This window comes from Ciconia boyciana, chromosome 10, assembly GCF_034638445.1.
Source record: "Ciconia boyciana chromosome 10, ASM3463844v1, whole genome shotgun sequence".
Taxonomy (NCBI): Eukaryota; Metazoa; Chordata; class Aves; order Ciconiiformes; family Ciconiidae; genus Ciconia; species Ciconia boyciana.
Window position 1 is genome coordinate 14,040,683 of NC_132943.1, and position 13,442 is coordinate 14,054,124.

General features: G+C 38.8%; 1 protein-coding gene across 6 annotated transcripts in view; it reads left to right on the plus strand.

Moving 5' to 3' along the window:
* The window catches only part of CLASP1 (cytoplasmic linker associated protein 1), a 186,587-nt gene that overhangs the window by 120,010 nt on the left and 53,135 nt on the right, over positions 1-13,442 (plus strand). For 3 of the 6 annotated variants that reach the window (XM_072875469.1, XM_072875468.1, XM_072875470.1), the window contains exons 22-24: positions 7,985-8,088; positions 10,603-10,626; positions 11,551-11,795. In XM_072875469.1, the coding sequence (XP_072731570.1) occupies positions 7,985-8,088; positions 10,603-10,626; positions 11,551-11,795 (373 nt within the window). Of the gene's footprint in view, positions 1-19; positions 128-3,975; positions 4,039-7,984; positions 8,089-10,602; positions 10,627-11,550; positions 11,796-13,442 lie in introns of all 6 variants that reach the window. The other 3 variants (XM_072875471.1, XM_072875473.1, XM_072875474.1) reach the window with 2 other exon arrangements.

Here is a 13,442-nt window from a genome sequence, read left to right on the forward strand (position 1 = left end):
TCTCCATGCTGCATGCTAGCACGGAGCAGTCGTATCCCCCGACCCAGCATGAGTCAGGGGTGCAGCCGTGATACCAGCCGTGAGAGCAGTCGAGATACAAGCCCTGCTCGGGGCTTTCCTCCACTTGGTGAGTACATGTAGGCATTGGAGCTTTAAGGGTCAATATTTTTTTCCTTTTTCCCTTGTTCTGATTGCCCTTTCAAGATGCTGCCAGGCGGAATGAGCTCGTTTCCTCTCCTCTGTTGGATTCCTGACACACTCCCTGTTTCCAGCCCTGTTTCCCTTCTGTTTTCTTCTGCATGCTTCAATTCTGGTTCTCAGCATTTCACTGTTAGCAGGAAAATAGTTTAGTTTGAACTTTCGTAGTTTTTAGTTTCATTAAATCAGCTTGTATGGGGCTGCTGTGCTTCACTTTACAGCACTGATGGAAATCTACGGGAAAGCAAGCCTCTATTTTCTAGGTCACAGTGAAGTAGTCGGTAGCATCGTCGCCTGTTGTTGAGTGACTCTAATTATTCATGATCTGATTTTCTTACAGGTAGGGACAGTAACAGTATATCATTTCTATACTAAATCCTCCAATAGAGACAGAAGCTCCTTTTTGTGGAGGTTTTACACAACATTGTCTATCATCAATTAACAAGTTGCACATGCCATTTTGTAGGAAACTTTTTCAAGTAGCCTAAAATAATGGAAAGGCTGAGGTTTTAAAGGAGCATCGTTAATGTGCAGCTTAAGTGTACAGTACAAATAGAAAATCTCATTACACTTACCACATGCAGAAGTTTTTCTGCACAATGCTGAAAACAGCAGGATAGTTAATGTTTCTGATCAAATACCATATCATATATTCAACCAAATACATTACTTGTTGTATTAAAGACTTGTTTGTCATCTCAGACTTGAAATATGGTTGATCTCCAGTCCCTCTTCATTTATGTAGTAATTTCATAGCTGTGCATGTGGTATTAAAAGTGAGAAAGAAGCTCTTACAAATTTCATCAAGGCTCAAAAATGGTATTACAGGTTCTATTTTGCACATAGTGACAAAATACAGGTATATGACATAGTGTGTAAGTAAAACATAGCATTTTGGGCTTACTTCTGCAACTTTAATCCAATAGTGAGAAAAGGTTATGAAAAACATAGATGGACAAAATTTTCCTGTTTGGTTCTCATACTTGATTAATTTACTGTACTATAAATAATCTTTTAAACTTACATAGATGTTGTCATTATTGATTTGGCTATCAGTGCAGAGGCTGGTTGTCTTCATCCATATGAAATAATTGGCAAAAATCCCAGATCTGTAATACCTGTAATATCTCAATTTTTGGTAAAAAAGGGGGGGAGTTCAACTTAGCATTCAGAACTTGGTTCATAGCTCTTTAAGATAAATAGATGAACTTTTAATTGATTAAATGAAGCTGATTTGATACCAGAGCCATAAAGGGATGGTAGTTATGCAACTGTAGCTTGTTTTTATAGTTACCTGCCTAGCTTCAATTTTGGATGAAGTTTTTTTCTCCAGTCAAAGTGTGTAAGCAAGTTGGATTTCGGGGTTAACTCATCAGTGTTCTATGTCATTGTGCTGTCTTTTGTTTATTTTGTTGAAAATAAGTTAATTGAAATAGTCTTGGGCCCTTGTTCTGAAAAATAATTGCGGTGTTCCAGAATCTCAGTTGGCGTGAGTTTGATACACCACCACCACTACTGAGTCTGACTCGTACATTGACTATAAAATTTTAGTTACAGATGTCTATTACACTGTTTGTAACAAACTTTAATGTGGGGAGAGGGTAATTTCATTTTAGCTCATGATATTTAATGACCTGAAGATTAATGCATTTCTAGAAATACATTGTTATTAAGTCATTAAGGTAATGTGGGGAGGAAGTATCAAGTAATAGTAATCCAGTATAGTTGTTACCCTATTGTCTTTTTTTCTTGTGTTTTCATTGAAATGCTTTAAGCTCAAACATGTTCATGAACTTGTTAATTATGTAGTGTGTAATTCATCTGAAATAAATTTATATATGTCAAATGAAGCCAAAACAATATGGTTCTATTAGAGTATTTCTAGAACCCAGTTAATCTTACATTAATGCTAAGATAATATAATCCTACTATGCATGGTCTATTTTTGCTCATAAAGATTAACTTGTATATTAGTGAGTTATACTTAAGCTAGCCACGTGTAAATGACAGGATTCTTGCATTTAACGGTATCATGGTCAATGTCAACACTGACATCCTGACCTTGCAAATTGCGGTGCTTTGTTTCGGGGCTGCTGTGCAGTTACGCATGTCTATGCACCAAACGTCTTGCTTCCTAAGTTGGGAAACACCAGTGGAGAGTCACTCTACACTGAGCCTCCTTGCAGAGATGTGATTTATTTTTTGTTTGGTTGGTTTTGGTTTTTTTGTTATTCCTGTTTCTTCATGAGCTTTGATCTTGCAGTGACGTCCACAGGGGCACAGCAGATGGCTTGGGAGAAAGCAATTGCGAGCTCAGAATCTTAATTGTGAGGTTCAGTCCATAATCCTGCACTGATCCTGCAAATCTTTAATGAGTTACTTAGTGTCATTGGGATTGATCTTTTGAATAAATGCATGTGTTCTTCATAGTTAAAGACCACATTGCATATTCTATATAGCTTTTTGTCAAGCTCTCACAGCTGGGAAAAAACTGAGATTTTATTTTTCTCACTTTGCTGATTTCTGTTTTATAATATTAGTATTTGTGTTTATGAATACTTTGCCTTAAACAGAAGACTTATAATTTCTCTACAGAACATGTATATGCATAATTGACAAAGCCTATGTGTTAGAAGGTGATTCTGCTTTATTTTTTCAGTTTCTTGACAGTACTAGTAATGATGTCAAAGCAACAAGGCCTTCAGTGAGTCTGTGGTGATGAATTGCTCAAATGAGCAATCCGTTTCTTGGGTCAGTTGCTTTGAGCTAGGTGAGCATGTCATTACTAGACACACGGAAAACCTCTTTAGAAAAATTAAATTTCTGTAATTCGGAAATGGCTGGACCAGCTTTCCATTTGCTTTCATAAAGAACTCACCTTTATGCTGAATTGAAGAACTGAAAACCTCTCCAAAGGCATTTTGTGATTCATGTGCTGCTGACAACTGGGAATTGAAGTGGGAGCTATATTTGGCTTCAGCTCTTCTGCTACTGTGTGTGCTCTGTTGCTATTAACAATTTGTATACATGTAGTGTAATTCTAGATAGGTGTATGATGTGCATATTGAGATTATCTGTGCACGTACATACTTAGATTCAAGAAACATGTATGCAAAATTTGTTAAAAGCAAGAGACTTTTGGTAGTAGCAACAGCAATGATATGTGTGTATGTGTGTTTACTTGGAAAAGAAACCCAACCCAAAGACCTATATGCAGTGGTTGGCTGACCTCCCTGTATGACTCTTTCTACTTCTGTGGTTACTCATTCTCTTTGTTAACGTTGGTTTTTTATGCATAGGCTAGAATGTTGTGGAAAAATACCTGCAAGCACAATTCCTAACCATTCATCATGGCTTCACTTTGGGGTTTAGATCAGACACATCTAAATCCTGCTCTGTAGTTATGTGCTCCACGTTCTCATGATGGCCGTCTTCCAGATCTGTGGGTCTGGAATGTGACTGATGTGCACTGTTTTTTTTTTTGTTTTTTTTTTTTTTTTTGCTGAACTGCACTGGGTTTGGGACTGTTACAAATGAGTTTTGTCATGCATCGTGTTTACGGTCATGGGGGAAAGGGGTGGGAAGCTACAGATGGAGGCGTCACTGTGGGGCTTGCACCGTATCTGTTATGCATTCATAATACAGTGTCATTTCCCTCTCACTATGAAACACCTTTATTGGTAGCGGTCACACACATCCCCTTTGGATTGTGGCATTTTCTGTCTCTGGTTAAATGTGTGTTAATCCTGTGGGTGTTGCCATTCCTTCTACTTGCAGCTTCTCGACGTCATTCCAGGTCCACTAGTGCTCTCTCCACTGCTGATTCTGTTGGGCAGTCAGGTGAACAAGCGCTAACTGCATGAATCTGCTTCTTATACGTAGTCTTGTTTTACACCATCTTAACATTTGCCGTCATGTGCATCAGCCAGCACTTGGCATGTGCTTCTCACCGCTGTGGGGCTTTCTGTTCTGTTCAGTGTGGCTTTTTGTTTTGAATTTCGTTTATTGGATGTTTTTAATTTTATGTATTTTAGGAACATTGTGAGCAGTGTTTAAACAAAGGGTGATCCAGGGCTTTCTCAGTTCTTCTGTAAATTGGATCAGTTGTGCAGCATGGGCTAAATCCTGACTGATGCAGAGTACTTGCAACTTCTGTTTTTATTTCCTCTTTAGCAGTGTGGCAGTTCCCAATGCCTAGGACCGGATCCCAGTGGGTTTCATCCCATTTATTACTAAATATTCTGGACTTCTGTCTCTGTTAATGAAAACGCTTTGCGGGATCCTCTCCAAAATACATAAGAGCAGCAAGAAATAAGCACCTGATGTGCTTTCAAAATGAACTTTGGAGGATAACACGTGCTGATCCATTCTTCGTATAATTCTGAAGGCCTTGTCCAAAGTGCATTGAAGTTGTTGAAAAAATGATTCCCTTAATTTCACTGGGCTTTGATCAGGAGATTAATGCTTACATATAATGAGAAAAATCTGCAGATTCCAGTGGCGGCTTCCCCACACCTGTGCTGGATTTGCAGTTGCGGAGAGCCTGTAACTCCCTCTGGAATAAGGATCTTTCACTGGGAGTCTTAAAAAAATGAATGAGGGCTGCTAGCTTGGGGTCAATAGAAACTTAGTTGTGGGGGCAAAGATGATGTCAAAGATGAATGAGGGCTTCAGTGTTTGCTTGGAGGCTAAAATTGCATGAGGAATTAGTGATACCAAAAGTTATTTAATTAACCCCCTTCAGGTAGGGAGTGAAAAATATTCTGTTTCTCTTAAGTCTAGTTAAATGGCTGTCACTTACCTAAAACTCTCAAAACATTTCCCTTGTCGGGTTACTCAGCAGAAATGATGCAAGCTGATTTGACTCTCTGGCATTTTTCAAAGTAACAATTTGAATTTGTATTTAACAAAAATAATTGAAAATATTTTAAAAAACCTCAATTGTAATACAGATTTAAGCTTTGTTTGCATTTAGCTGCCTGTGATAGTCACTTCATGCTTGACTCCTGTGATTTGGTACAAAGCATAATCAAATTGTTCATGGTTACCTGTGTCCTGGAGAAGGCCAAGATCTCCCTAAAAATGGCAAAATCAGGCCAAAAATGGTGGTTGGGACTTTTCACCAAGTTTGTAACAAGTATAATGAATCTAGCCAGGGAGACAGGGGAATGTGGCCAGAGCATATTCTGCTTATTTCTTGCCCAGTAACATTGGGCTTGCCTGGGCTGTTCATTCCTGGAGCCAAATGTGTTCCCAGCCCCACGTTAGAGATATGCTGAGGTCTCTCCTAAGGTCTAACTTCTGCACTCAGGTATGGCAACAGTGTCTTGGGGAGAAGCCCAGAGTGACTTGGGTGTTACGAATTTCAAGATCACTAAAAGAAGTATTTCAGAAAATTCCTGGTAGCCATGGAGACAGATAAAAGCCGGCATGCCACACTGTACTTAATTTGTTAAAAAAGCTCCATTTTGTTTCTTTATGCTGGGTATTTAAACTGATCTACAACTGAATTACTTTGTCATTCTGTTCTTCATTTTAAAAAAAACAAACTATCTTCCCTTTTCTAATGTAATACTAAATTAACATGAAAACAAATGACAACGGTATTTTTTTATGCTATGTTATTTCAAAAGTTAAGGGCAAATTCTGATCTCAGTAATGCTTGAGTAATGTCATTGAGTTGGGTTTAAATATAAAACTGAGTCCAGAACTTGTCTCAATGTTTAGAGCCCTTGTACTGTACCAGATATCATTTACACTTAGGAAAATACTTGTCTTCTGTACATCTTTGTAGTGTATATCTCTAGTAGTGACTTTAGTTTCAATCAGACCTAATGCATTATTGTCTTCTCTGTGCTTCTATTAAGAGTGTACAGATCTTTCCATTTTAGGGATAAAGTACTGTTTTACCTAAATATTTGAAATGATTCTTTAATCCAAGTGCATTAAAAAAGGGGATAGTAATAACACATACAACTTTTATTTCTTTGTGAAATGTCATGATTTGATTACTTTTTGGCAGTAGTTTTAAGAAGTTTGTTGTTTTGGGGTTTGTTTTTGTTTTTGTTTTTTTTTCCCTTGTAATGTGTTTTGTAGAAAATGTGCTTTTGTTGTAAATCAGAAATGTCTTGTCTGGATATGTAACTCTGAGAAACAGTAAATTTTGATAGATAACACTTCTATTTGAAATAAATATGAGTCTTCAGTTTTGTTTTTTTCTCTTAAAATACTTCAGATTTAAAAAATCTTCCCTATTTCCCCTCAGTAGCCTAATCTCCGACACACTTAGGTAAAGCTTTGGAATTAGGATAGTAGACTGGCAAACTTCAGTCTCTGATTTAAATTATGCATGTCAGTGTGAGCTAATTCCTTAAAAGATATTTCAGAGCAGTGGGTTTTTAAAGAAGAAAGCAATTAAGTTTTGTGATAAGCGTAGTGTTTTTCCAAAAAAACCCAGTAAGCTGCTGAATATCATGTTTGACCTCAGTTTTGTGGAAATCCACAATATAGTTACACATTTTGATAAACGGTATTTTTCCTTAGTTAAATTAAATATAGATGAACTAATAAAAGACCTTTGTGACTTGATCCCTCTCTCTTGCTGCTTGATGAGTGCCTTCAATATGGATCGGCTGAAGGTCTATTAAATGGGTTCATGCAGCTTGATTCGTGCACCGCTGAATTTGCTGGCAGTACTCTTATTGGCATGTGTGGGTGCAGGGGACAGAGGTGTAAAGTATGTCCCAGGAAGGGTGTTCCCAGTCCGTCTTGAGCAAAGACAAGCCTGCATGGAAACAAAAACTTGGAATGCCAAAACCAATCTCTTGCTGCTTATAGATCGGAGCCAGGATCCCAACAATACAGTATGTGATCTACCCCCATCTAGAAGGACTGTGCTGCCAGAGCCTGGCCTGTGACACTCAAGTCACTGATTCTGTCATATCCCTGCTAGCATGGCTTTCTGAATTTGGTCTTTGCCCGAAGAAATTAATTTCAGTAACTTTTTTCAGAACTAATTAGTATTGGCATTTCGGACTCAATCCTGTTGCTTTGGATGCCATTGAGACCTTTGCCATCAAATTCAACGGGAGAAAGATGAGTTTGATTAAAAAAAAAAATCAATTTTGATATATCATAGAGCTTTAAAATGGCATTTAAACTGCTTCTCAAGAACAGTAATAAAACAAAAATTGGAGTCACTTCACAAGCAAATAATAAACCTTATTTTTATACTGTGGGGTGTAGGGGGATATTCTACTGGTTAATCAACCCTTGAGACATAAAATGTTGCTAGTCTTGCATCCTAGCCTGAGAAAGAGCTGCAGGATGGATGAGTGCTCGGGTATTAACATGTTCTGACACTGGGCACGATTCTCTCTCTCTCTGAAGTTAATAAGAAGCTTTCTCTTGATTTCTGAGTGTGCCAGGTTGGGACTGGCATGTCTGCCTCTGACATTAAAATAAAACTTTGAAACAACTTCTGTGTAAAAAGAAACACAAAATAGATACCCTGCTTCCCAGATTAAAAAAAAAAAAAAAAAAAAAAAAAAAATTAAAAATTAAAAAGTTGCCCTGAGGATCCAAAATTGTCTCTGGGGCCCAACAAACAATAATGTATTTCCTACTCTAATGGCAAACTCTCTAGAGCTGTGGATAAAAGAATGTTTAATGGAAAAGCACTGCAAGTTCCCAGAGCCTGTGGGGAGAGCTGCTCAGGCACCTGATTAGGATTCCAAGTGAATGTGAATTCATTTAACAGTCCCTTTCAATGTTGTCTTTTGTGCAGACCGGTTTGGACTCGGACAGCCAGGCAGGCTGCCTGCTTCTATGAATGCCATGCGAGTCCTGAGCACAAGCACAGATCTGGAAGCTGCTGTGGCCGATGCACTGGTAAGAGGAAAAATACAAAATGCTTCCGACACCAGAAAGTGGCTTAAAGTTACCTGTACGTACGTTCTCCTCTTTCTAAATAGCTTTGTTCTGATTGTGCCAGTGTCTGATGCTGTAGAGTTAGTTACCTTTTGCTGTTTTGTGTTTGAGTATATTGGCAGCAATGTTTATTTCCTTATTCAATGTTAGATCTCCACAGTTGTTATCAAACAGACCGCTGTGGCTCGGTGCTAGAGCTGCAGGATGGGTTTAATCGGCTGTTTGCCTTTCCCTTGGCTGTTGGAGGATGAATGCGTGCGGCACTGTGGGGGTGCTCGGCACCCATGGGGTCAGGGATTTCCATCAGTCCTGTTACCTGCATGAAGATTTTGTCAGAAAAACACAGTGTTCTCTGTTAGTGTCGATTCCTGATCAGGTTTCAACCAGAACTGAGAATTTCACAAGTTCCTGCCCTGTGTTATTTGCACCTGGCTAGATACTCAGATCAGCTTATAACTTGGCTTGTCTGTAATCGGTACCACCTTATGCAGTTAAATTGAAGTGTATTTGTATAGTGTGCTCCTCGTACTTTCTAAATATTCAGTACATTTCCAAGTTAATTTATTGTCACTTTTTGAAATGTTATTGTCCTGTATAATCTTACTGTACTATAATATCTCGGGTAGAACCCAGAAAGTGTCTTCTGCTCTTTAGAAAACAAGTGTTAAGCCTTTGGATTTACCTTGGGGTTTTGGGGGAGAGAGGATGTGTAGAGGCAGGAGAAATTATTCTGCAGCATTACCTGGGTACCAGCGTACCTTGGGTCTTCTGCTCTGAGCAGAGGATTTTCTGATGTCTGAGGCAGATATCTCGGATCTCTCTTTATTGGGAATGAACCATGTCTCCAGAATTTGAGAGATGTCCTTTCTCCACTTCCTAGTTCACTTTCCCTAAGGATGGCTAACATAATTTTCCTTTTTATATTTGGTTATTACCCAGCTTATGTCAACTCCATTTCTAGATGATTATTAGAGAACTGCTAGAGACATGTCTTTTTTCACAAAATCTACCTTTCCATAAAAAAATAGAAGTACTTGTGAACAATACAGAGGTGGGAGAGTATATAATTAGATGGCACTGTTGCATTTAGTGGGCTGAATCATTAGTGAGCATTTTCATTATCAAATACAACAGTTTGTGAGGCAGTTTCTGCTCTCAGCACCTCAAATTTGCCACTAGAGCAGTTCAGGGCATAATTATAGGTGATGGTTTGCCTGTGTAAATGAAATCAGACTGTATCCCTGAATGTGAGCAGTTGCTGAATACGGGTTTCTTGAGTGAGGAGAGGTTAGCAGTGAATTGAAACACCACTGTCATCACTGAGATGTCTTTGGATGTGATTTAATCTTCAGCTAGACTCATGGAATTCCCTTTTTAAATACTCCACTTTTATAAACTAAATAACATTATACTGGAATGCTAAAATCTTAGAGTTGAACATATAAAAGGGAAATCCGTAAGTGTAGCTGGAGACTAAGTAGTGCTACTGCCTACGTTGTCAATCTGAATTTGGATGACTTTAGGGGATGCAATGCGATCTTGTTGTCCCCTTCTTTCCCACCACACCAATTTGCTCTTTTTCTTGGTTGTCTTCTGACAACAGACAATTTACAAACTTGGTTCAGGCTCCTTTTGAGAGAGAGTAGTGTGGTGCCAGCTTTTACCCAGCAGTCTCGTTTTTGGATAAGTATTCTTTTCCCTGTAGTAGGAAATGAAAAGAACTTCTCCAAAGATTGCTTCAGCCAAATACTCAGTTTAAACAAAACACAGTGGGTCATTTTGTGACCTCTACTCCATGTATACAATTCCTGTTGGATCCACTGCTTCTCTTAGAGAGCTGGACTTGGCCTCCACCCACAGTGTCTATACTGGGAATCAGTGCTCAGATCTGTCAGAAGAGCTCAAAGAGTGATGGAAACTTTGGCGTTAAATAAGGCCTTTAAGCCAGGGGTGCCAGCCAGCGGGTCTTAAAAGAAGCTAAGCTTCAAAAAAAGTGTGGTGTAAGAACTGTGGGTTAAAAGAGAACTTGGTTAAGTGAAGTTGATTAAATGTGCTGTACTGTAGATAGTGGTTTCCTGACATAAGAATTTCTTTCCAAGACTCTAAAATCAAATGCTATTGATAACGTGTGGGGAAATAAATCACTACCAAAAACTCTGGTGTCTTCCAGAGCAGCGTTTCTGAAAACTAAGCAAAGAGGTGCTGTATATAGATCTGTCATCAAAAACCTTATTAACAGATAATCTCACTTCCAAGCTTCCTAATGGACATGGTAGGGTATAAGAGTAGTGCAGCAGTTAGGAGATAAAGCCAGGCGTTATTATACCCACTTTTATTTTGCATAAACTGTATTTTTTTTTTTAATTTGCTAAGACACATTTGCTATACGTTTTTGTTGCAAAAACAAACCCTACATAAGCTTCTGACATAATTCTCTATGCTTTTTCCCACCCTTCAATATTTTCCTGCCTACAGCTGTTAGGAGACTCCAGGAGCAAGGTACTACTGCTTTCTTGACTTTTTATTTCCACTTTCCAACTTGCCCCACCCTGTTGCTAACACCCATGATACTGCACTTGAGTTAATTTCTATGCTTCAATCCTGCAGTCCTAGTGGAAACAAAACTCTGCTGGCCTCACAAGTCCAAGAACTGCAGGACTGGACACTGGAAGCAATTCTGTAGCAAACACTTTAGAATATAGGCAGTCTTTTTCTGATACATTGTCTTACCCTGTTCTGTTAAGGTTCACTTAAGAGTTTGTTTTGCAGTATAGTATGCAATTTGTTTTGCTACCATAATTATTCTAATATCACTACTAATATCGAGGTTGTCAAAGATGTACCTAAGGGAATGAGGTCCTCTAATGGCATGCTATGGAAATAAGTGGGATTTGAGTACTCAACTCCCTTAGGAGCCTCTGGAAAAATCCTAGCCCAAACTAACAGAGAATTGTCGTCTCCTGTATCCCACTGCATTTGTAGAGTCACTTCATTGTCAATATCAAAGTGACTGTGCATGCCAGCACAGATTCCTTCAGCTCTTTCTTCCTTATCTTTTTTTATCTTGAAGTAGAGGTTGTATCATAGAATCTGTAACAGTGGAACTGACCATTATTGACAATAAAAGAACGTATGATTTCATTACCAGCAGCTAATTCCACTGGGCATAAGTATCTCACTTTCATGCTGGGGAAGGCAGGCCCTGCTCCCCTTAGTCGCGCAAATAGTCTCATTGAAATCAATAGGATCTGTCTTGCTCTGCTGCGAGAGGTAAGCAGGCAGTGCTTGGTGACGTCTTTAAACACTTATGTCACTATAACAATAGCATTAGTCTTCCTTTTAGTGATTATGGATAGAATGTTTTTCTTTTGGTATTGATGTAACTATATATAATTTACTAAGTCTGAGTTTCCCCTTTTCCAGAAAAAGCCAGTGAGAAGAAGATATGAACCCTATGGGATGTACTCCGATGACGATGCTAACAGCGATGCATCAAGCGCTTGCTCGGAGCGCTCCTATGGTTCCAGGAACGGGGGCATTCCACACTACCTGCGGCAGACTGAAGATGTGGCCGAGGTCCTGAACCACTGTGCCAGCTCCAACTGGTCTGAAAGGAAAGAGGGGCTCATAGGTCTTCAGAACTTACTGAAAAGCCAGCGGACACTGAGGTGACCTTGATAGTTTTACAGTGTCAGTCATTCATGAGAGATGGCTATAGTCAGAAGTCAGTAATACATACCTGCCTTATGTAGACAGATAGTATCTTTCACAGCTGTGAAGGCTTTGTCTCCACAATGTGGGACTTTAGGTACTTTTGGAAAAATTTCTGCTATATCATCAGTATAATTTGTGTTAAGTTTGTAGCAGTAATGTAGAAAGGACTCGGGTAAGCATGCTGTCTTCTCTTAGCCTTTCTCTGTCTTGTGAAGACCTCCAATGGTAGGTGCTTGTTGCAGCACAGTGAGATTTCCCACAATGATGGTAATGTAAATGCACTTACAGGGTGGTACCATTTTTACATTAGTCTGTTTGAACCTTCAATATTTTTTTCCCCAGCAACTTGGTGAAGCAAACACTCACAGCACTTACTCTAAAATGACTTAGGGTTTGTGTGTTTCAAAGATTAGATCAGACGATGCCTTCAGTATGTTGGGTATACTTTGACTTCTTATGAAGACTGTGTTAGGTATAATTATAGATATTATTTGTAGCTCTTGAAAAATCTTGTATCAGAAACTTGAGTCTCCTGTAAATGGTGTAGTTTAGAATGTAGAGGAAAGTTTCTTAAGGCAGTGAAGTAGGTGTAGCAACTATGAAACTTTGCTTATGATAGGAGAGGCAGACCTTTTTCCCTTGTTGAAAGCCAAATAAACCCTTCAAACAGCTTTGGCTTGTCACACATTAAAACAGATCCTAGAATTACCCAATAGTCATGTGGAAACTTCATATGGCCACAGGTCACGTTAACAAAAGACAACTGGCTCTCAGGCCATAGGCTTTTCACCCTTAGTTTATGGTGAAAGTATTTGGAAACAAGCTGTTTATCTTTTGGCTCCTTTGAAGATAACATTCACAAATAGCTGCGACGTTTTTATTTTCTTGTTGTGAATATTATGTACTTAAATTATAACCAAGTTTATAAGTGGTTGTTGTATGTTTTATAGCCTACCTACTTGGATTTGCGCAATTGTTTCCATTTTAAAAGGCCTTTGCTGGCTGAAAATATTTGATGGTTCGTGTTAACAGACTGAATGAAAATGTACTGAGAGCAGGCCTGGAAAGGTTATTCTCTTGCCATCATAAAAATATTCTAGCACTTCACATGATGTGATGCAGTCCTTAAGTGGGAAGTGCTATGGTTTTTTAATATGGGTATTTAGAGTTTCTTGATCAGAGATGCTTTTGATGTAGTCTATTTACAAGTCTTTTAAAAGAGACTTCCCGCATGTACGCTGTCTCTTTTTCTTTATTTTAATGAACTGTCTGGAAAGACTCTGGCACCTCGTATACTTGCATGAAAAAGTTGAGTGAGACTTTGATTTTGCCACAAAGGTGTGTGAGGATTATCATACAAGGTTTTGAGTGCTGTGGGGGATAGTTCAAGGGAGGAAGTGCTGAGAGAAGGTTGGGTGATGAGCTGTTCATCCAGATCAGTAGCTCTTAGCAGAAATGTTAGTAGAATTCAACTATTGTTTTCAGTCCTGCTGGTTGCAGTTTTTGAACTGTACTGCTGTCACTAGTCCCTCAAGCTAGCACATTTACTTAGCTTTGATCCTGAATAGTTTATAGACCTGTCCCAGAAACTACACCCCTGC